We start from the raw sequence: 24,235 nt of genomic DNA, 5'->3' as shown, positions 1-24,235 counted from the left end.
TTTTGCTAGTTTGGAAGTTGTATGGTAACCTCATGTGGAACCGCAACTGACATTTCATACAACCAGTGATGCATTTTCCATCGACATGCTTATGAAAGTTTACTTTATAATTTTAATTGTGGAATAAAAACTTTGGAGTCCGGGGGGGGGGGGGGGGGGGGGGGGTGCTTGCAGGGGGTGCAATTCCACCCCCTACTGGTCACATGAAAATTTTACTGGTCACATTTTAAGGTCATTGAAATTAAATCGTATTGTAAAATTATATTTTAAAATGTGTCTTGTGTTTATCACATCAATTTCTAACAGTACTTTATTGCAAATATGTGTGTGTGTGTGTGTGTGTGTCTATGTTCTCACCTTGCACCTCCTAGGAGAAAATACTGTAGTCAAGTATGTGTGGAGTACTGTCCATTGTAGTGGCACGGAGCATATCATCTATATTACTTGTCATCTATCTATCTATCTATCTATCTATCTATCTATCTATCTATCTATCTATCTATATTTATTTATTTATTTATTTATTTATTTATTTATTTATTTAATTGTTGTGTACTTGAGGTTTCCATATCCTGAACATATTAAACAGTATCTGAAGTTGGTCAAAATTAACATCTATGGATGCCTTTGAAAACATATTTATAGTAGAACAAATTACTGTACTTTGCAGAGAAATTTAGATGAAGTTAAAAAAGTAAGACTAAAGATATCACGGAAAAATTGTCATGTTCAACAAATTCCTTTTAAACCTCTTTTCCCTTTGCAATAGCTATTCACCCATTACAATAACATAAGTTACAATTACAGTAACTTTCAATAACTTACATAAAGTACAGGCACGTGGCAGCTCACATACAGACCTAAGGACACCCTGAGGCTCTGCTATCCACTAAGCAGGAGTACCAACCGCTAGAGATTTTGGGCCCGATGACAGCATATGATATGGGGCGACCAACCCAGAGCAATTCTATTGTGTTCCAATTTTTGTTAGGGTTTCTATCAGTATCGTTGGAATCATTCACGACATGCCCTGCCACTTACCATTTTTAAGATGAGCTGATATTTAGATTAATAGCCACTAACTCTAAATATATATATGCATATATCGTTAAACACACGGTGTCACTGTTGACTGTGAAAACAAAGGCTGCAATACCCACGGTTACACCCTCAGCTGTGCTCTCCGGTCGCAGAACTGCGCCTATTGTGTTTCGGTGTGCACTTCCACTGCAGTGGGCCAATGGGCTTTACAGAGAAGGCAAAAACTAAAATAAAATAATTTAGATAAAAAAAAATAACGTTCGCGTCTGATAACTTGAAGAGCAATGTTTATTTTGACGCTAAAGAAACCCGTTTGGGTGCAGCTTGTAGTATTGTTGTCCTGGATGGATTTATACCGCGGCCAGATCGTCTATTCAGTGTCGGAAGAAGTGAATACGGGAACTGTCATTGGGAATATAATCAAAGATCTGAATCTCAACATTCAGCAACTGGAATCACGCATGTTTCAGATTATATCGGGGAACAGCAAGAGATATTTCGAGGTAAATCCTAAAACCGGCGTATTATTTGTTGTCGATCGCATCGATAGAGAAGAGCTGTGTCTAGATGCTTTGAAATGTTCCCTTAATTTGGAAGCAATTGCACACAATCCGCTCAGTCTTCATAGTGTAGAAATAAATATTTTAGATGTGAATGACAACCCTCCGTTATTTCCTGTCAGAGATCATTCGATAAACATTTTTGAAAATGGATTTCCCGGAGATAGGTTTCCCCTTCCTCTGGCTCGTGACGCAGATGCGGGGGGCAACGGACTAAAGAGCTACAAGCTAAATGCTAATGAATATTTCTCATTGGATGTACAGAACAACGGAGATCGGAGTGTGTCGGCCGAGTTGGTGCTACAGAAAGCTTTAGATCGAGAAAAACAGCCTGTGATTCAGCTTCTATTGACCGCTATTGACGGAGGAAAGCCTCAGAGAACTGGCACGCTGCAAATTATTGTTAATGTGCTGGACACCAATGACAATAATCCAGTGTTTCCCCAAACTGTCTACAAAGTTAGTGTTAAAGAGAATATTCCGCATGGCACAAGAATAATGACTTTAAATGCAACAGATATAGATGAAGGTGTAAATGGAGAAATCGTCTATTCTTTTGTGGAACATGGAAATGTTAAATCTTTGGACATGTTTTCAATTAATTCGGAGACAGGTGAGATAAATATTAAGGGAAATATTGACTATGAGGAAAGTGCTGCTATTGAAATCCGAGTACAGGCGAAAGATAAAGGCCACCCACCGCGCGCTACTCATTGTAAAGTACTTATTGAAGTCGTTGATGTCAATGATAACGCTCCGGAGATTTCAGTGACATTAATAACCAGCGCGGTGAGAGAGGACGCAAAAATCGGAACAGCGGTGGCTTTGATAACGGTGTCGGACAAAGACGGAGGCAAAAATGGAGCTGTAACCTGTCGTGTTACAGACTCTCCATCGTTTAGGCTTCAGCAATCTTACAAGAACTATTATTCACTATTAGTCGACCAGCCGCTAGACAGAGAGAGCACTCCTCAATACAATGTCACCATTATAGCTACTGATGAGGGGTCCCCGCCTCTGTCCAACTTCAGCATCATTACTGTATTTATTTCTGATGTAAATGACAACGCGCCACGCTTCCCTGAGCAGCATCTTAACATTTATTTAAAAGAGAACAGTCCAGTTGGCGATATTTTAAAAACCGTAACTGCTTATGATACCGATTCAAATGAAAATGCTCGAATTACGTATTCATTATTGGACAATAACAGTAAAGGGCTTCCGGTTTCTTCTGCAGTAAACGTGAACTCCGTCACTGGGGATATATACAGCATGCGGACTTTTAACCACGAAGAGGAAAAAACTTTCAGTTTTCAAATCCAGGCCACGGATTCTGGTGACCCCCCACTAAGCAGTAATGCGACTGTTTACGTTTTTATAGTGGATGAGAACGACAACAGTCCTCAGATTCTCCCACCTTATTCGGACCAGGGATCCGTAAATACAGAGAGCATTCCCTACTCTGCTGAAGCGGGATACTTTGTGGCCAAGATCAGGGCTGTGGACGGTGACTCCGGTTATAATGCTCTGCTGTCCTATCACATCTCTGAACCCAAGGGAACCAATCTCTTCAGAATTGGAACCAGTACCGGGGAGATTAGGACTAAAAGGAGAATGAGTGACAATGACTTACGGACCCACCCTTTGGTCATTTTGGTTTCTGACAGCGGAGATCCTTCTCTTTCATCTACAGTGTCTATGGATGTTGTGGTTGTTGAAGGTAACGGGGATATACAGACTGCGTTCAAAGAGCGCCCAGTGAAGGAGGATCGCTTCTCCAGTTTACACCTCTATCTCCTCATTGCCATAGTCTCAGTGTCACTCATATTTTTACTGAGCCTTTTAAGTTTAATAGCTATAAAATGTCACCGGACGGACAGTTTCAACAAGTACAGCACCCCAGTGATCACCACCCACCCTGACGGGAGCTGGTCTTACTCTAAATCTACCCAGCAGTATGACGTGTGTTTTAGTTCAGACACCCTGAAGAGTGACGTGCTTGTTTTCCCAGCGCCGTGTCCATCAGCAGATGCGGACCTTATTAGTATTAATGAAATTGACAGTTTGAAACGGAACCAAACATTGCCTAAAAGTGAAAAGGTAAGAGTGTTTATGTAGTGTTTAACCTACTATTATATGTGTATTTAAATATACCTATTCCAATCACCACATGTAAATGATTCGTATTGTCATGAAACCTCTCTTTTCAAAATAAGCTTGGCTTGTGGCATTTGAATTTCTTTTCCCGCTTTTGCGTTTTGCCTATACTTAGTTTCACAGGGACTCGATATAAACAAAAGAGTAACCAGCAGGAGCAAAGGAGGTTTTAGAACAGATGTTACCAACTTCATTGCTTAAAGAAGTTTACTGTCATGGTTTCTCTATTGTTTAAACATGCTATACAATTAGGTTTTTCATCAAGTGTAAAAATTGTACAGTAATTATATAAATACAATGTTGAGGGGAAGGAGGTGTGAGAGATGAGGGTGCCGGCAAATACCCCTGCAAGGGCGAAGTTTATTAAGGGAAAGGGGGGAAATGTCAGAAAGACTCAGTCAAGAGGCATCCTGTGGCCCTCGTTTTGGTGAACTGTACCATAGGCTGCTGTGGGACTGATCACCCCCAGTTGATGCATGGCGGCCTCCATGCGTGTTGTAGTGTAACTGTACCATAGGCTGCTGTGGGACTGATCGCCCCCAGTTGATGCATGGCGGCCTCCATGCGTATTGCAGTGTCACAAATGGAAAAGTCTGCTTCTTTCCGATGTGCACTTTCAAAGTGTGTTTTAATGCAGATTTCCAATATGATCTAATGTACTTTCAGAATTAAAAATATTACATGTACTTGAAGTTTCAGCCTTTTAAAGGTGTGGCCCTTATTTTTAGAATGACATTTAAATTATCCGGTTGTTTTATTTTCTGCTTGATTTTCTCTCGACCAGTGACTAAACACACAACAGAAGAGAAAAATGTGCGTACTTAACCTCAGATGTGCAATATTTGTTAAATGAAAGCAGTGTTGGTCCACAGTGTTGATTTATAGTGTGATCAGCATTGTTTTACTGTAGCATCTAGGATGTGCAATACTCTTAAATGAACTTCTGTTTTTTATTTCTTACCTTTTTTTATTGACAGTGTTTTTACAGTGTTTTACAGAGTGCACCTTAATAACTGCACTTTACAATGTTTCACTATTACCTATGTTTGAATCTCAAGATTTTTGAAAGTGGGATTTTATTGTATTTTACAATGTCTTAGTACTACGTATTCGGATTATATAACCTGGGCTTTTAACTATTTCTTTTCTTTACTGTTGACTCCAAGAGCTTCGCACAAAAAATCTTATGTACCTTTACTCTCTGTGCTTGTACAAATGGCAAATAAGACAATCTTGAACCTGAACAGTATTAAATCAATAAGATGTCAGAATGTACATTTTGAATAGTTACACTGGGCGTCACTGTTGACCGCAAAACGGAGTGTTTTAGGAATGTATTTTCTGAGACTCCTCCCTCAGTGCTGCGCGTGTCATGTACTGAAGCTTTTGTTGTAATTTGACACAGTCAGCTAACATGCTCTGTGTTTGTATATTGGATGAATTGCGAAATTGCAAGTAATTATCAAGCGACTACCTTCTGCATTCCTAATATACCTGCTGAAATGCTGATGCCCCTTATTACACGGTAACAGCGATGGGCGTTTTCAACAAAAGGACGACGGCTTGGGCGCAGTTTGTCGTGCTTCTTAGCTTACTGGATCCAAACCTCGGTCAGATTGTATATTCTGTCTCAGAAGAGGTAAACCAGGGAACGGTTGTTGGGAATATTGCCAAGGATTTGAATCTGAATGTTCAAGAACTGGAATCACGTATGTTTCAGATTGTGTCGGGACCTCATAAAAAATATTTCGAGGTAAATGCTAAAACCGGTCTATTCATTGTGAGTGATCGCATCGACAGAGAGGAGCTGTGTCTTGATACCCCGAAATGTCCTCTCAAATTAGAAGCGGTTGCACACAATCCATTAAATTTTTATCGTATCGAGGTAAATATTTTAGATGTGAATGATAATGCTCCCGCCTTTCCTGCCGAAGGTCAGACTTTAAATATTATTGAAAACGCTTTTCTTGGGGACAGGTTTCCACTTCCATTGGCGGGTGACGGAGATGTGGGTAGTAATGCAGTAAAAACCTACAAACTCAGTTCTAACGAACATTTTTCTTTGGATGTACAAAGCGGTGGCGAACAGAGTTTATTTGCGGAGTTAGTACTGCAGAAAGCTTTAGACAGAGAGAAACAGTCTGTGATTCAGCTGCTGCTGACTGCTGTGGATGGGGGAAAGCCTCCTAGATCCGGGACATTGCAAATTACGGTTAATGTGCTGGACAGCAATGACAATAATCCGGTGTTTTCTCAAACACTTTACAAGGTTCGGGTGTCAGAGAATGTTCCTCGTGGGACGACAATTGTTACTCTTAATGCTACGGATTTAGATGAAGGGGTCAATAGTGAAATCGTGTATTCATTTCTGAAACATGCTCATTTAAAAGCATCTGAAATATTTGCCATTAATCCAGATACTGGTGATATCTTCATTAATGGTACTGTTGATCACGAGGAAAATATTGCTTTTGAATTACGGGTACAAGCTAAAGATAAGGGTCATTTGCCTCGGAGCACTCACTGTAAAGTTCTAATTGAAGTTATTGATGTGAATGATAACGCTCCCGACATATCGGTGACCTCAACAAACACGGTTAGAGAGGACGCCAAAATTGGAACTGCAATTGCTTCAATTGTAGTATCAGACAGAGACGGAGGTAAAAATGGAGATGTGAATTGTCACATCGAAGGGTCTACTTCGTTTAAGTTACAGTCCTCCTACAAGAATTATTATTCTTTGGTAGTTGACGGGCCGCTGGATAGAGAAACAGTGTCTCAGTATAACGTCACCATTAAAGCGACTGATGAAGGAACTCCGCCTCTCTCTGTCGCTAAAATTATTACAGTGGACGTTTCTGATGTAAACGACAACGCGCCGAGATTTTCAGATTCGCAGCTCAATGTATTTTTTAAAGAGAGCAACCCAGTTGGGTCTCATATTTTAACTGTGTTTGCGTTCGACGCTGATGCCCAAGAAAACGCTCAAGTTACGTATTCATTGATGAACAGCAACAACAAAGAAGTTCTGACTAATCCCATAGTCAGCATCAACTCTGCAACTGGGGATATATACAGCGTGCAGATCTTTGACTATGAGGATGTAAAAACCTTCCATTTTCGTGTTCAGGCAACAGACTCTGGTGTCCCTCCACTAAGCAGTAATGTGACTGTGAACCTTTTCATATTTGACATGAATGACAACAGTCCTCAGATTCTCCCGCCCTACTCTGATCCAGGCTCTGTAAATACTGAAAGAATTTCCTACTTCGTGGAAGCGGGATACTTTGTGGCCAAAATCAGGGCTGTGGACGCTGACTCGGGTTATAATGCTCTACTTTCTTATCACATCGCAGAATCCAAGGAAAACAATCTTTTCAGAATTGGAAGCAGTACTGGGGAGATTAGGACCAGAAGGCGAATGAGTGACAATGACTTGAGAATCCACCCACTGATCATTTTGGTTTCTGACAGTGGAGATCCTTCTCTGTCATCAACAGTTTCTATCGATGTTGCGGTTGTTGAAAGTACTGGGGAAGTCCGGACTCAGTTTAAAGAACGGCCAAAGAAGGACAACAGCTTTTCTGTTTTAAATCTATACTTGGTTATTGCTATTGTGTCTGTGTCGGTAATATTTTTAGTGAGCCTCCTTATTTTAATAGCTATTAAATGTCACAGGACAGACGGCACATTGAACAGATACGATGCCTCAATGATCACCGCACACCCTGACGGAAGCTGGTCTTACTCTAAATCTACGCAGCAGTATGACGTGTGTTTTAGTTCAGACACGTTGAAGAGTGATGTGGTTGTTTTCCCTTCGCCGTGTGCGTTCACAGAGGCCGATGGCATAAGCGTTAATGGAGCAGATACTTTTAAACGGAACCAAACGCTACCCATGAGTGAGAAGGTAAGAATAAATGTTGAAATTTGCCTAAAGTTATTAGCATCATTTTGGTCAGTTTACTTGAATTTGAGTATTTTGTAACATGATAGCCTATTTAACTGCGAATACAGTGTATGCAGATTTTCGATGCAGTTTAAGGGTATTTTGTATTATTATTATTATTATTATTATTATTATTGCTGCTGCATGTGTTGCTTTTAATGATAATTAAAATTACGTTTTACGAAACTTTTGTTACGTTAGTCAACAATTTTTTTTTTTACTTTTTTGTCAAACGAAACATAATAGGTGAATCCTACAATATTTCTTGTGCTGGATTTAATTAATTAATTAATTAATTAATTAATTAATTAAACATTAACAGAGACCAAGCCATTCATTCTTAATAAGAACTTCTAAATAATCAACATGGCCTAAAAATGACGTTACTCAAAAACTGTGTGTGACTCAGTCAGCATTGAAAAGTACATTAAAAACACTTAGCAATTTTGTGACATACTCTTTGTTCATCAGTGCTATTTTCGAGACTGAAAAATGTGCTTATAGCGTTTACTGATTTAATAATGCATTTGATGTTAATTTTCGTGTATGTTTCAAATTCAGTAAAAGCGGAGGGAAAATTGATTATCTTAATAAAAATAGCGGGCATTTATTTATCAATGTTTTATTTATGCACACGACGAAATCGACTAATGTAATTAGTAGGCCTAAATATGCATTTACAAACGTCTCCCACTAATCTATACCGTTTCGTTACGGTTACTTATATATGACATAATATTTGCAAGGTATTTCGTCTAAAATATGCAAATTTCAGTATGTAGGTGGACTGACATTTTACAGCTGAATGTAAACTATTGGCTAATCGCATTCGCTGAAATGATCTTGAATTCGACCGGAGATGTGATAATGGCTAATAAGAAAGCAAGTCATATGTTATATTTGATATAATTTTTGGCTTCTGTGCTACACCAAATTTCATCTCCACGTGGTGTCGCCATAGACTAACAAAAAGGGATTATTAGGCTTTCTGGCTCCTCCTCGTTTTAGAAAGGAATGTTTCCTTTTAACAAAGCTCTCTCTGAAGACGAGGATAAGTTAGAACCATGGGCCTGCTTTTCGTAATTAGTGCTTTATATTTATAATGTAATGTTCAGTATTTCTAAACCAGACACTTGGTTTTGGAATGTGCATGTTTTCTGCAATTGGATCACGATGTCAAGTCAAAAAAGCCGTTGCTGGATGTACGTTCTTTTGATGATGTTCTTCATGGAATTCTCCTGCGGACAAACTGTTTATTCTGTGAATGAGGAATCGGATCCAGGTACTGCTGTCGGAAATTTGGCTAAAGATCTGAATATCCCTGGGCATGAACTGGAATCGCGAAGGTTTCATATTGCAGCCGGCACCAATGAAAGGTATTTTGGTGTGGATATAAAAACAGGGATGCTGTACGTGAAAGAGAGAATAGACAGGGAAGCGCATTGTGGTCGGAATGTGAAATGTTCGTTGCATCTAGAAGCGATGGCTAAATCGCCTCCAAAACTATACCGTGTTGACGTGAATATTTTAGATGTCAATGACAATGCCCCCTCTTTTCGTGTAGCAAATAGTCATCTGAATATTTCAGAGTTTGCGTATCCAGGAGAGCGATTTACATTACCGAAAGCTAGTGACGCAGATGTGGCAAATAATGCCGTAAAAAGCTACAGACTGACTCCGAATGAACACTTCAGTCTGGAGGTTCAGAGTGGAGAGCAAAGTGTATCAGCGGAAATGGTTCTACAGAAAGCTTTGGACAGAGAGAAACAGCCTGTGATCCAACTAGTATTAACTGCTGTTGACGGAGGAAAACCTGCGAGGTCTGGTACCATGCAAATAATTATCAATGTGCTTGACGTCAATGATAACGTCCCTGTTTTTAATAAAACACTGTACAAGGCCCGTATTCCAGAGAATGCACCATACGGATCTTCCATCATAACAGTTTCTGCTTCGGATCTGGATGAGGGCCAAAATGGTGAAATAATTTACTCCTTTATAAACCATGACAATGATAATAACATCGATATGTTTGCTATTGATCCGGGGAGCGGTGAGATTACGGTGAACGGGATTCTGGATTACGAAGCAAACAATGCAATTGAAATTCGTGTTCAAGCAAAAGACAAAGGACACAACCCAAGATCAGCTCACTGCAAGGTCCTCATTGAAATTATTGATGTGAATGATAACTATCCGGAAATCTCCGTAACATCATTAATCGATACTCTAAAAGAAGACGCTGCACTCGGGACAATGGTTGGCTTAATAACTGTCAAAGACAACGATGGGGGTAAGAACGGCGAAGTACACTGTAAAATAACTGGCACTGCTGTTTTCAAACTGCAGTCACCTTATAAAGACTATTACTCATTAGTCGTTGATGGGCCGCTTGACAGAGAGAGAGTTTCTCAGTACAATGTTACCATCACAGCGTCTGATGAGGGGACCCCGCCTCTTTCCAGCGTCACTGTTATTACCGTGCACGTTTCTGACGTTAATGACAACGCACCGCGTTTTCCCAATCCAGATGCTAGTGTCTATCTGAAAGAGAACAGCCCAGCTGGGGCTCTTATAGAAAGAGTTACTGCTTTTGACGCTGATGCCAATGAAAACGCACAAATTACATATTCATTATTGAACATCAATAGCAAAGGCGTGCCGGTATCCACGATAGTAAACATAAACTCCGTCACTGGGGACATATACAGCATGCAAAGTTTAAACTATGAGGAAATTAAAACTTTCCAGTTCAGGGTTCAGGCCACAGACTCTGGTGTCCCTCCATTAAGTAGCAATGTTACTGTGAACGTTTTCATACTGGATGTGAATGACAATAGTCCCCAGATTCTCCCACCTTATTCGGACCAGGGCTCTGTAAATACAGAGAGCATTCCCTACTCTGCTGAAGCGGGATACTTTGTGGCCAAGATCAGGGCTGTGGACACTGACTCCGGTTATAATGCTCTGCTGTCCTATCACATCTCTGAACCTAAAGGAACCAATCTCTTCAGAATTGGAACCAGTACAGGGGAGATTAGGACTAAAAGGAGAATGAGTGACAGTGACTTACGGACCCACCCTTTGGTCATTTTGGTTTCTGACAATGGAGATCCTTCTCTTTCATCTACAGTGTCTATGGATGTTATGGTTGTTGAAGGTAACGGGGATATACAGACTGCATTCAAAGAGCGCCCAGTGAAGGAGGATCGCTTCTCCAGTTTACACCTCTATCTCCTCATTGCCATAGTCTCAGTGTCACTCATATTTTTACTGAGCCTTTTAAGTTTAATAGCTATAAAATGTCACCGGACGGACAGTTTCAACAAGTACAGCACCCCAGTGATCACCACCCACCCTGACGGGAGCTGGTCTTACTCTAAATCTACCCAGCAGTATGACGTGTGTTTTAGTTCAGACACCCTGAAGAGTGACGTTGTGGTTTTTCCCGCACGGTGTCCGACTGCAGATGTGGATCTGATAAGTATTAATGGCACTGATACTCTTGAAAAAAATCAGACCTTGCCTAAGACTGAGAAGGTAAGAAGTATTCTACTTGGTGTTTAAGATCTATATTCGTGTAATGATGTAGTTGCTGATCGTGAGCTTTAGTTAAATACTGTGGTTGGGTTGAAAGAATGTATTGTTAACCTGCATATTATATCTTGACAGTTTTTTCACCATTTCTTCCCAGTTCCGATTTGTATTACATGTGTTCTTAGGTGTCCAGAAATGCCAGTCATATGCACAGGCTTATACAGAAGCTAACCAGCAGCATTTTATACTGTAAGTCGGGTCCCAACAGCAACTTTAGTCTAGGGGCCTCCACTACTGTAAATTTGGCCCTGATGTCTGATAGAGGTAAAGTACTCATTAAGTGGTAAAGTACTCATTAAGTGGTAAAGTACTCATTTTTCACTCATTAAATTTAATGAATTGAAAATTCATTATTACAAAATAATAACTGACTTAACTGACTGAGTATCAAAATCTGTCAAATTTGACATGACTTGTTTCTGGTAGTTTAGGACTTTATCTGGGACTAAGTTTCTAATTTCCGTCTCTATTTCAGTGACCTTTCATGAAAACAAGTGATTATGGAACAATAACTGCTTTTTAATCCATCCATCTGTTTTTTCCACTGCTTACCTAGTGCCAGGTTAGAGATAAGACTTTTATCCCAAATACATACAGGGTATTGCATGTAATTTTTGCTCATTTATTGCTAGGTTACCTCATATGTCCAAGGTCGGGGGTTTGTGTCCCACCTCTGCTCCTACAGCCTAAAAACATGCAGTTAGGCTACTTGGCATTTTTCGAGATGACTGAAGTGTGTCTGTGTGTGCCCTGTGACAGACTGGTGACCTGTTCACGGTGCACCCAGCCAATCTCCCATGATGACCTCCCCCCTCCCCTCCCCGCTCTCGGTAAAGTGCTGCGAAGATGTATGGATGTTTAATTTAACCCGGGTTATTTTCTCCTGAGAAGAAACACCGCCTTTGTCTTAATTACCGGCTGTAATTCTCCTTCAAAGACAATCTCCCTTGGCTTTAATCAGGATAGCTATGGTGCTGGTCATGTTAAGAGGGTGAGCCCAGCAACGGGGAAAATCTGCACGGCACACTTACCCACAGTAACTGCCTTTAGTGTCATCGATTTGTTTGTTTGTTTGTTTGCTTTTTTGTTTGCTTGCACATAAAGCTTCAGACCAGCTTACTTTGAAAAAAAAAATTGAAAATTGAGTATTTATTAGCCAGCTGAATAGGCACCCAAACTAGTACCCCCCACAATTAGCTAATTTGATTCTGCTTTCCATGTTAGGTGACATAATAACGAAACATCCTTGCATTTACAGTTCATATAGTTTATGTTATTTACATCTGTGTGGCTCAGTGGGCTCAGCCTCTGTGCCTGTGATCAGAAGGCTGCCAGTTCAAGCCTTAACCCAGCCTTTGCATCTCTGCAGGTCCTTGAGCAAGGCCCTTACCCCCACGTCCCCCACGTCCCCCCCGTCCCAGCTTTCTGGGCACCCTAACAGGTGGCTGACCCTCGCAGTCAAGCTTGTTCTCACTTACAGAGAGCGAGTCGGGGCAGGCATGAAGAGAATTTCCGTAAGGTATCAATTCATTAAACTGATGATTCAGAATGCACTAGCTAAATAATTACTACACAATAGACAAGCTACAGTACAATTGCCGCACAACAGAGCTAAAGTGAAAGACTGAGTCATGGAGGCATTTTCTACAGTTCATCATGTATCACTTAGCATTAGCCTTTCTTGTTAATGAGATACTTGAAAATATCGTCCCAGTCAGAAAATGTTTGTGCTGGAATCAAGGCCTGTATGACTTCCTTGAGAAATGCAAATATAGAGTTGACTTGAAACTCAAATGCGATTATGGTAAGAAAACTAAAACATATATTTTTCGTTTTGTTAATGTATTAGAAATGTTTTCATGGCCTCTCTGACGGGAACATAACTTTGCTTGGCAATTCTTTCTGAGCTGTTAAATCTATTTTTACAAAAGATGTATTTTCATGCCTGTAATTTTAATGCTGATAATAATTACTTCATGATTTTATTTAAGTGATTATGGAAGCAAGTACTCCTTATTATTGTGGGTCTTTTTAACTTTAATGGTGAATGTGTTAAAAAGCTATGATTTTATATATAAAATCATGAGCAGTTTTTCAAGAAATATGTTCTTTATGCTGCATGGTATGAATTACATTCTGTGAAAAACATAGGATTTAAAACTGAATCAAAATGGTTGAAAGGGTTATTATACCTAACAGTTCAAGTAAATCAAGTAGGGGCATGTGGCAGAATTATTATTAGCTGTGATATATAATTTTTGAATTATAGAGAATGGTCTACATATTAATTGTAGGAAATCAATATACTTTGATGCAAAATTATCCACTGTTTATTATCAAAATAGACGATCATTGAAAGTCGTTATTATTATCGTTGATTTTGCAGTAATCAAATTTCTCTTTGTTTGCTGCTACTTTGTTTCTACTGTCAAATGCAGAATATTCTCTCATGACCAATGAGCCAATGTGTAGCCTTTCAGCAATGCTTTGGTGGAATATGTATGGATTCCTTGTCACACTGTCGGCTGCCGTTTGTTATTATCTTTGAGAATAATGTTCAGTTCACTGATGGTTAATTTTTAGGGCCACAGTCAGATATTTAAGTTCTGCAGAAAACAGACAGCCAATAAAAGTGGGAATTTGTGGTAATTACTGTTCAGGAGTCTCATATGTGTAGTTAAATCTTGTTAGTTTAAATTTAAAATTGATAATTGTTATTTTGAGCAGCATCTTTTGATATTCTTATATTCATTTGCTCTGTCCCCTTCTCATTTCTTTGAAAACGTGAATTTGTTGTTTATTTTTAGGTCCTTGCTAACTAAATATAAAATCCCTTTGCTGTTCATGCATTCATCTTCCACATCACATGCTTCAGCTTTTCTTTTGTTGACTTGCAAGTGACACATGGAAGTGACTTGGATTCACATGAAGTCTTGAATCTGAGAGCCCTACCTCATGATACACTGTGCAAGCAGTAAGTCTAGCATGCGGTAATTCTGGGTAGTAGTTTATGACTATGCAGGCAAATGTGCCCATCTTATCATCATGCTTCTATAAATCGGTATGTGTTCCTGATCCGTCACATTCAAAGTTTGCAGCATGCATACATACTTACCACTGAATTTGGACAAGCAAGTATAATTAATCTTGTTCTACATTAAAATATTTAAGACATTTTATTATTTTAATGGGAAAGTCTTAATTGTAAATCATGAAAGAAAGAAATAGTTACTATTAGTAAATTGCATGTTTGACATTAGACTAGCACTGCCCCTAGTGGTTTCTTTTTGCTTATACAAGAGCGCTTTCCGATATAATAGTGCTGAACTTTGTGGAGCTCTCCACTGTCCTGAAACTTTGCAGACTTCATGCGCAAAGAAATCATATTATTAATTTATTAATCTATTAATCTATTATTAATCTAAGGCAAATCTTTTTACTGGATGCTAGCAGCGTTAATCTTAGAAACACGATATTTACACCCACACTTATATAATATTGTATTTATAATACACTCATAGTAAATATGTGGGGAATATGTATGTTCTCCTCATGTGTTTGTGGGTGTCCTGTACATACACGTGTGTGAGTGTAATTGATTGTGTGAGTTTGCTCAACAGACTGGTATTTTCTCCACTGTGCTTCCTGCTTTGTCCCTTGTATTTCCTGTGATCGGCTCCAGGCCAGTACTAATGGTAATAATAAGTTAGCTAACTTAGGTTACTGGGGATATTGGTTTAGAAATAACAAACAAAGCCATACATAGAATATTAATCTGTGGATATGTTTACAGGATTTTTTTTGAGTAATATATTTAAAAATGTCTGTTGACTATTATAATGTATGTATTTTGGATACTTGGAACAATTCATCAGTCATGTTTTTTATATATGAATGTGATAAAGGCAAATCATAATTACTTATATACTAACACTGACTAACACTTTATGCCTCAAACCTATATAATCAATAGACCTGTCTTAACAGGAAAAATGCAGCATCATATAAAACTGAATGAACTGTTGGCGAATTCATATCATTTTTAAAAAGGGAAGCATCTCGTTTTTTTCTGCTGCTACTAATCCAAATTCTGCTGTTATTGCTATGATATGCTACGGCTTCATTAGTTCTCCATCTTAACATTGCTCAGCCATTTCATATACAATTAAAACTACTGCTGCTGAAGTCCTTTGAAATATCAAATGGTACATCAGTATGTAAAAATATCTAAATGTCTAAAAGCAGAATCTGGACCTGAGAGGTGATAAGTGTATCTTAGCAACTAAATATTGAAGCACTTCAACTGTATTCAAGTTAAAAGAGAAAAGGCAAAAATATAAATTAAGCTTCTGTCAGTTAAAATTTGTTTCTATTTGCTTATAAATACGTAGCGGAAATGCACACCGTTACATTAATGTAACCATCCCATCCACGTCCTGAAACTGCTTGTCTTATTCAGGGTGATGGGGGTCCGGGTCCAAGTACAAGGCAGGGAACAACCCAGGATGGGGAACCAGTGCATTTCAGGGCACACTCACATACCAGTCACTCACCCACCACTCACTCACACACCATTCACTCACACACCAGTCACTCACCCACCACTCACTCACATACCATTCACTCACACACCATTCACTCACACACCACTCACTCACACACCAGTCACTCACCCACCACTCACTCACACACCATTCACTCACACACCACTCACTCACACACCATTCACTCACACACCATTCACTCACACACCAGTCACTCACCCACCACTCACTCACACACCATTCACTCACATACCACTCACTCACACATCATTCACTCACACCTCATTCACTCACCCACCACTCACTCACACATCATTCACTCACACATCATTCACTCACACACCATTCACTAACACACCATTCACTCACACACCATTCACTCGCACTCATTCACTCGCACAACATTCACTCACACACTATTCACTCACTTAACATTCACTCACGCACCATTCACTCACACACCATTCACTCACGTACCCTTCACTCACGCATGCATACCTATGGGTGATTTGGTAACTCTAATCACCTTATCATGTTTTTAGACTGTGGGGGTTGGGGGTGGGGGGGGGGGGGTAAACCAGAGTACCCTGAGGAAACCCCACAATGACCCGGGGAGAACATGCAAGCTCTACACACAGGGAGCCATGGCTGAGACTCAAACCCAGATCCCAGAGGTATGAGGCAACAGTACTAACTACTGCACCACAGTGCTGCCCTCCGGTGGCAGAACAACTGTACTGGGCCCTGGGGCAAAAATGGAACATGCCCGCCCCCTTTACAAATTCACACCTAGGGCCTGCCTACGCCAGTTACAGCAGTTACAGATGATGAAATTTAAGTAGCCTCCAAATATCGTACCCATCATGCACTGCAGTAGTTAGCAAAGTCCACAAACGTGCTTTTTTCATTAAATACGCTCCTCGACAACATAGTTTGACTGCAAACCATTATTACATTTCAAAATAGTTTTAAGTATTGTACTGGATATTTTTTGTGTTCTGATTCCCAGCATAATGGGATTGTATGCAGAAAAATGAGAGATATAAAAGTAGCATGTTACAGGTTTGTATGATATGCATAATATGAGCACCTTAATGATCATGAATGTTTAGTATACATGTGAGGTTTGCAGTGGGAAGACAGCTGTTGATGGCAGCCAGTCCACTCCTGCCACTGCATAATCCCAACTGAATATATATATATATAAATCATTTAATAATGTAGGGATATTTGTATGCCAATTTGCATTTTCTCCTCCCTCTCTTTCACTCAATTAAGGCATCTGCCAGTGTTTTTGTGTTATAAACACAACACTATGTGTCATGCTGTGCATAAAAGAAAATTAATGCAGTGACTTGCTGACCATCCTCCAGTTTCCATTACACGTTTGCATCTGCAAATTCTAAGCGTGCTTGTCCTGTGAGCCTCATAGTGGTGAATTAATAAAGCAGCAGTGTTATTTCTGCTGATCGCATGCAGTATTTTCTGCCTGACTGCCTTTCTTGAATCTCATGGGTTCTCACCCAAGGAGAAGCTAGTCCATTCTTCAGGGTGGTAATCCAAACCTGCTGTAGACCTAATTCTTTTTGTAAATATTTATCTTCCTGAAAATTCTTCTTGAGCATCTTCCTTGTTCGGTGGAGAGCATACAGCCCAAGATGTGTGTTAGGATGTATTTACAGCAGCAGAATGGAATATTATGTAGTATTATCCAGTATTATGTCCTAACAGTTTCTCAATTACTCCTCCGCCTTTTGTTGCTGTCATTTATTGGTCTAGGTTATGAAACATTGGGTCCAAAGGCTGCAAGGATTCATCTGAGATGATTAATAATCACTGCCTCTTTAAAGATCCACTGAAATTGTGCTGTTCAAGAAATAATTAGCATTAACAGTTTAGATATTTAATGTGTGAGGCCGCCAGCTTTATAAGTTTTTATTTATGTAAATTGCTAGCACATCGAAATCGGGTCCAAGCTATATTACCCAAATTAAAATAAGAAGTTAAAAACACTGCTATTAAATAAATGTGGAAGTAAACAGTTACTAGCTTTGTGAAGGCAGGAGTAATGTTAGACGATTACTCTATTAATAAGCTGGACAAGGGTCATAATAGTTATAGCAGTAACCATTATTAAGCTCAATATGGACTGCAAAAGCCGTGACAGTGCAGAGCCTGAGCGTGAGCCAAATACTAAATAGCAGTACTGACACTGTTAGAAGGCTAAACATGGAAAGCTTGGTTTCTGAGGCCTGTTTTAGGAGGTGTGGGCTCCTCCAAGAGCTCTCTGTGAAAGTACTGGAATAGCTTTCAACAACCCAGGCATTTATACAGCGATTAAGGAGCATCAGAAGTTCTATTCCATCTGCTTGTCTGGAGTGCCAGTTAATGAGTGCAGAAGCTGTTGTAGGAGCTCGTAGTCAAACGTTGTTCCTTTCTCCTCTCGCCTAGCACTATGGACACACCCAGCGGTGCCCTGCACATCTAATGAAGAACAGCTGCAAGAAGCTGTATTAAAACACAACCTCCCTCCCCACTCCCATCCAGTGTACGTACAGAAATGCACAGCATTCACGTGTCTGGCTTTCACTAAGCTGTTTTTGACCTTCAGCAGATTGCGCTTTTGGGACATCAAACTGCACAGGTGCATGGGTGATGCAGTTTATTTTGCAGCCAATGCAATTGGCACTCCCAACCAACAGTCCAAAGAAATCATTACCTACATTTTTGTCCTCAGATTTTGTGAAGTAGCCCATTCAAGAATTGACAGTTTTGACCTGTTGAGAATGTGTTTTATTTTGGTTGTTGATCCAGTCATCCAATGTTCTTCACCGCCGGCCAATCGTAGGCATCACTGGATGAGAGTGAGTATGAATATTAATGCTTCATTGTTTGACTTTTCATTTTTAGTGCAAGTCAGAGTGATCCTTTAAAAGATCATCTGGCTTTACTGAATAAGGGCACTTTTCCAGCCCTGATACAGGCTGATACATCTGCTGTGTCAACACTGCAAGCGCCTACCTTCTGTTCCACTTTAATTTTCTTGCCTGAGCAAACAAATACAGTTGGTGGCCTATCTATCATTTCTACCTCTTCGGCAATCACAATCAGAAGCCCAGATGCTGTAGTCCTGTTTTCAGGTCATTTAGTTGTGAGTCTGGAATTTGAAACTTTGTTCTACTGCATTAAATGCTAAATTTTCCATGAATCTAAAACAGTACTCTGGTGATATATTTCAATTTTTTCATCCTGAAATCAAGATAAAGGTTTGTTTCCAGAGGTTTATTAATATACAGCCTAAAGTATTCCAAGCTATTTAGTAATATTTGGAAAATTGCATTTTCCACAAAAAATCAATCGGATTAAACATGACTCAATTACAGGAAGTGACCAGAGACTTGTTTTTTTTTTTTGCATTACCCTTTTATAGTATTACCCATTTACAGAGAGTAGAGAATCTTTAGCAAAGCCTCTGCCCAGCCGTGACAGCTGTGTGACTTCTGCAGCCCAAATGCATGCTGGGGAGGGATTAGCGCCTGTGTGCTGACCCCGATTGCATTGTTTAGCACCCCAGTCCTCATTCTGTCCTACCTGCTGGCTGGACATTATGCTGACCTCAGTCTCAGTCTCAGTCTCAGTCTCAGTCTCCGCTGAGTGTCCATCTAAGAATGACCTGCTCCCTTCAAATCACATGGGAGTTTTGCCTGTAGTCAGGTATCTTTTTCTGATGCTGGCACATAATCCCTGTCTGTCTGACAATAAAAGTGTCACAGTGATGGGTGGTCCTTTCTGTCCTCATGCAGTTTTCTCACCATACTCATGCACCCTTTTCCTGTGATTAGGGCCCTGGGGCAACCCCCAACATCGGTGTTTTTCTACTTTGCATGATCAAGTTATCTGTAAGCCAGAAATTAAAATGGATTAATAGCAATCTTATTCTCCCATGACAACAAAGTGAAAGTCACAAGGCTTCAATGCTCGGAAATATGGATTTTTGGACATATGACCAGCAAATATAGTTTAATTAAAACAGTTTGAAACAGTTTGAAAGTGTGCATATTCAGTCATATTCATATTCACACATGCACACATGACCTATTTCATACTTTTGATAACTCCTGTCGAAGCAAAATCTTTATCCACACTATCATTTGAAAGGTTGAAAACAGAAGATGATGTGTGTGTGTGTTTGTGTGTGTGTGTGTGTGTGTGTGTGTGTGTGTGTACATTAATTTTTTTAATTTTGTATATAAATTATAAATATAGTGTTTAGGTCCACTCACATGGAAGGGGTTAACTTAGACTTTTGGAAATCATCATTTGATTGGAAGAAGAAAAGGCACTCTTTAGCAGAACAGGAATGTCCCTTATGTAAAATGACTTTATACGGGAGAGTATATGCTCAGGGTTTCCAGAAACATGCTACAGACCTGCTCACTTATAGCCTTACTGTACATTTACCGTACATTTGCATTGTAAGACTTGACTTCCCCTCACTGTCCTCCAGCTTCTCTCTCACTATCCCCTCACCACCCGCTTACTGTCCTGTCACTGGCTCCTTATCGTCCAATCACTGCCCTTTCTCTTTCCTGACAATGTTTTCTGGCAGAACTACCCAAGTCATTTAATACAGGGGTCAAATTCTCCGGTCCTGGAGAGCTACTGTCCAGTAGGTGTTCCTGGTATTTACCTGAGAGCAGGTGTGGCTCATCAGAAGCCAGGTAGGATAGAAAACCTACTGGACAGTAGATCTCCAGGACCGGAGTTAATAGCTTTGAAGAACCCAAGGATGCTTAGACCATGGACAACAATAACATTTCTGGACCAGACTTTCTTTTTGTTCCTAAATAATGCTATATATAGGGGTACATTAGGGAGTTATTGTCTGCCTCTGAAGCTTGGCATTTCTAGTGCCACTGCTATTTCGGTTACAGATGAAGCACTGCTGCAGGAGCTCTCAATTATATATTTCACATTTCATCATAGTTGTTTTATTTCATATCTCAATATGCTACTAATGCATCTATTTCAGATATGACAGTATTAAAGAAGAAGCAAACATAAACGGGTGCTTTATGCATTTGTTCCAGTTCATTCTTATTACTGAAATGGGCATCGGTTAAAAAGTCAACTTGTCTATTGAATAGTTAATATCATAGTACATTTTTGTTAGTATTTAATTGGTTAGTTGTCAGATCTTTGTTTCAGAAAAGCTGAGCAGATATGCTGCAATGGACTGGACTGGCCTGCCTTGTGGCCCGTGCTGCTTCTGGCTTGCATGACGGACCAACTCAGGACTGGATAAGCAGTTGGAGTAGGAATGGATGGATAAACAAATAATGGGGACTAAAAATAGGCAGAACATCACAATTTGCCTAAAGCAACCTTTACCCACGAAAGAAGCCTAATTATGCATGACCCCCCTCCATCTGGCGGCACAGTCTTTAGCCTTCTCTCTCTTTGCTGTTTTTACTCTGTCCCTAGTGTGTGTCTATAGTGTCCTCATGCTGTCCCTGTATTAAGTCACAGTGTTCTCACACTAGACTGTTCACTATTCTTCACTATTGCTGTGATGGCTTCTAATATTCTCCCTGCACCATCATACACTACTCCTGCATCATCCCCACTATGCCCCCACACTGTCGCAGTATTCCTTCTTTACCATCCTACACTGCTCCTGCATCATCCCCACTACGCCCCCACACTGCCTCGATACTCCCCCTGCACCTGCACCATCCTACACTGCTCCTGCATCATCCCCTCTACGCCCCCACACTGCCTCGATACTCCCCCTGCACCATCCTACACTGCTCCTGCATCATCCCCACTACGCCCTCACACTGCCTCGATACTCCCCCTGCACCATCCTACACTGCTCCTGCATCATCCACACTACGCCCCCACACTGCCTCGATACTCCCCCTTCACCATCCTACACTGCTCCTGCATCATCCCCTCTACGTCCTCACACTGCCTCGATACTCCCCCTGCACCATCCTACACTGCTCCTGCATCATCCCCTCTACGCCCTCACACTGTCCCCATACTCCCCCTGCACCATCCTACACTGCTCCTGCATCATCCCCTCTATGCCCTCACACTGCCTCGATACTCCCCCTGCACCATCCTACACTGCTCCTGCATCATCCCCTCTACGCCCTCACACTGCCTCGATACTCCCCCTGCACCATCCTACACTGCTCCTGCATCATCCCCACTATGCCCCCACACTGTCCTTGTACTGAACCCCCTGTCCTCGTGTGCCTGGCTATGTGCAACACCGGCAGGCTTAGTAGAGCTTCCGAGTGTTTGTCTCAGATGGAGTGCTGACACAGTTTTCCCATCAGCCCCGTCCTCCCAGGATTTGCTGCTCTCCGGTCTGCATTAGAAATGCTCAGCTGTGTCTTTTCAGGGAGAGTGTGGGTGAAAGCGGCAGAGAAGCCTATCGCCGCTGTTGCAGTACCAGTTTGCGCCTTTAGAGGTTGACATTAGCTTCTCTAGATATTACCCCTGTCCTGCAGATGGCCCAGATGCTTTTCCTAGGTGTGTAATAGATGAATGTATCTTCTGTCTACAGAAGAATATTTTTGAGACACAAAGGAAATTACAAAACAATAATTCTTGCACACATTCAGCAATATGTCCGGTACCAAACTTATCGAATGCAGTAAATGCTAGTAAACTGGAATTTAAATCTGAAATGGATTACCTCTGTCTATTTTGTGCTTACCTTTTCTACCTGAACTGTCTGTCTGTGCATATGTGAGTGTATTTAGGATATCTACATCAGCTTTGTGTGTGTAATTTAGTGATGTAGTATTGTAGACTTATGACAATGTGCATGCTGAAATATTACAGTGTTTATTTCTATCTGAGCTTTTGAGCATTAACATACATTTACATAGATTTAATATCACATATATTTACATAGATTTAATGAGCATATTTGTGCATGCATTGTGGAAAAATTTCATGAACGTGAGTGGGTGTGAAAGAATCTATTTCTGTGTGAGTGTGTGTGTAAGAGAGAGAGAGAGAGAGAGAGAGAGCAGTGAGTCTTCAGCAGAGTGTGAATTGACATTCCATAAGTATAAGAGCTATGAGACTATAATTAAATATAGAAGTATTATTCACTGAGACTTAAAGACTGCGAGTGAATGTAGGAAGTGTGAGATGTGAGATTGATCTGAAAGCCAGTGAGGCCACACACTGCATCCCTGTGGGCCACAACATCCACCAGCAGCTAATGCTGAGATCCATGCTCCCCTATTAATGAGCACAGTGACCAGCACAGCAAACACTTATCTCTGAATCTTTTGTGTGGCCCAAGAGAGGTCTGGCTGCGACCTAAATGGCTCCATAACTGTTAGACCACAGCATCGGCTATATATTTAAATCTCTTCATACGAGATGTGGAAATGCTTATTTTCATGGTGGTGGTGTGATAAAAATCGTGGCCTTGTACCCTTAATGTGAATTGCGCAAGTGAAATATCAAACGTTTTTCTTTCTAAATTTATAAGTCATCTGAAAGTTAATCTAGAATAATCGTGATACTAATAACGCTAATGATCCATCCATCAATCTTCTACAACCACTTTTCCGATGCATAGTCATGGTGTGGATATGATTCCAGCCTCTCACTTCTCATTTCCGAGCTTCTTACTTAAAATTCATATGCCGTCATGGAAGAGACTAGACCAAGATGGGCTTGCATTGGCTTCCAGAAATAGGAGAGAGAGGAAAGGGGGAAATGTGAGATATTATAATTACAGGAGTCTGGGAAGGTTACAGCGAATATATCTATCTTTAAACAAGAACAAACACATCGCTGACCTCACAAGTAGGCTATTTATTCCTTGCCTACAAATTTGGGAGTATACAAACGGCTTCTGAAGTGTGCAAGCCAGGCCTGTCCTTTTCTAGTCACAGTGGTGCACATCGCAGACAGACAGCAGATGAAGTGGAGAGCTGCAGCAGGTAGGTCTAGCGCTGTGAGTCTGTAGGTGGAAGTGATGAGATCTAGATGGCTGGATTTCCATGAATACATGCAGTCCCACGGATGCGTTGGCTAAGTGTCACACCGCTTCCGTCTCCCTGCCGCCGCGCGGACGTGTGAGGCACTCGTACACCATGCACACTCACACTCTGCGCCATAAACGAGATGGGTTGTCGGCGTCAGAATCAGCAGGTCGTCCAGTCAGAACACAGTTGCCGAGTTACTGAAACTCAATAAGTTTAACAAGTTGGGCAACTTAAATAATGTATGTGCCCCTACTACTAACAGTATCCCGTATAATTGATTGCAGTAATTATACAACTGAACATGGCCATTAATTACTATCCATCCAACCTCACAGGTGCTCAGAAACTGAAACACCACTCATG

The 24,235-nt window shown here is 40.6% G+C and overlaps 2 protein-coding genes across 9 annotated transcripts in view; both read left to right on the top strand.

Moving 5' to 3' along the window:
- LOC111859847 (protocadherin alpha-C2-like) overlaps positions 1–24,235 on the top strand; it is a 136,488-nt gene that overhangs the window by 84,356 nt on the left and 27,897 nt on the right. Inside the window, exon 1 of one of the 8 annotated variants that reach the window (XM_072717508.1) lies at positions 1,197–3,701. The exons of 6 other annotated variants lie outside the window; for them this stretch is intronic. In XM_072717508.1, the coding sequence (XP_072573609.1) occupies positions 1,326–3,701 (2,376 nt within the window). In that variant the 5' untranslated portion in view covers positions 1,197–1,325. Of the gene's footprint in view, positions 1–1,196; positions 3,702–8,705; positions 11,248–24,235 lie in introns of those variants that run through there. One more of the 8 variants, XM_072717501.1, reaches the window with a different exon arrangement.
- LOC111859814 (protocadherin alpha-4-like) lies at positions 5,293–7,612 on the top strand. Its single transcript, XM_072717103.1, has 2 exons — positions 5,293–7,386; positions 7,598–7,612. The coding sequence occupies exons 1-2, from the start codon at positions 5,293–5,295 to the stop codon at positions 7,610–7,612; spliced, it is 2,109 nt and encodes a 702-aa protein (XP_072573204.1).

The sequence above is a fragment of the Paramormyrops kingsleyae genome, chromosome 10 (genome assembly GCF_048594095.1).
Source record: "Paramormyrops kingsleyae isolate MSU_618 chromosome 10, PKINGS_0.4, whole genome shotgun sequence".
Taxonomy (NCBI): domain Eukaryota; kingdom Metazoa; phylum Chordata; class Actinopteri; order Osteoglossiformes; family Mormyridae; genus Paramormyrops; species Paramormyrops kingsleyae.
This window is presented reverse-complemented; position numbering and strand designations above follow the sequence as displayed.

Bases quoted from the DNA above. Each gene is read 5' to 3' on its own strand.
- LOC111859814 (XM_072717103.1), top strand. From the start codon at position 5,293: ATGGGCGTTTTCAACAAAAGGACGACGGCTTGGGCGCAGTTTGTCGTG.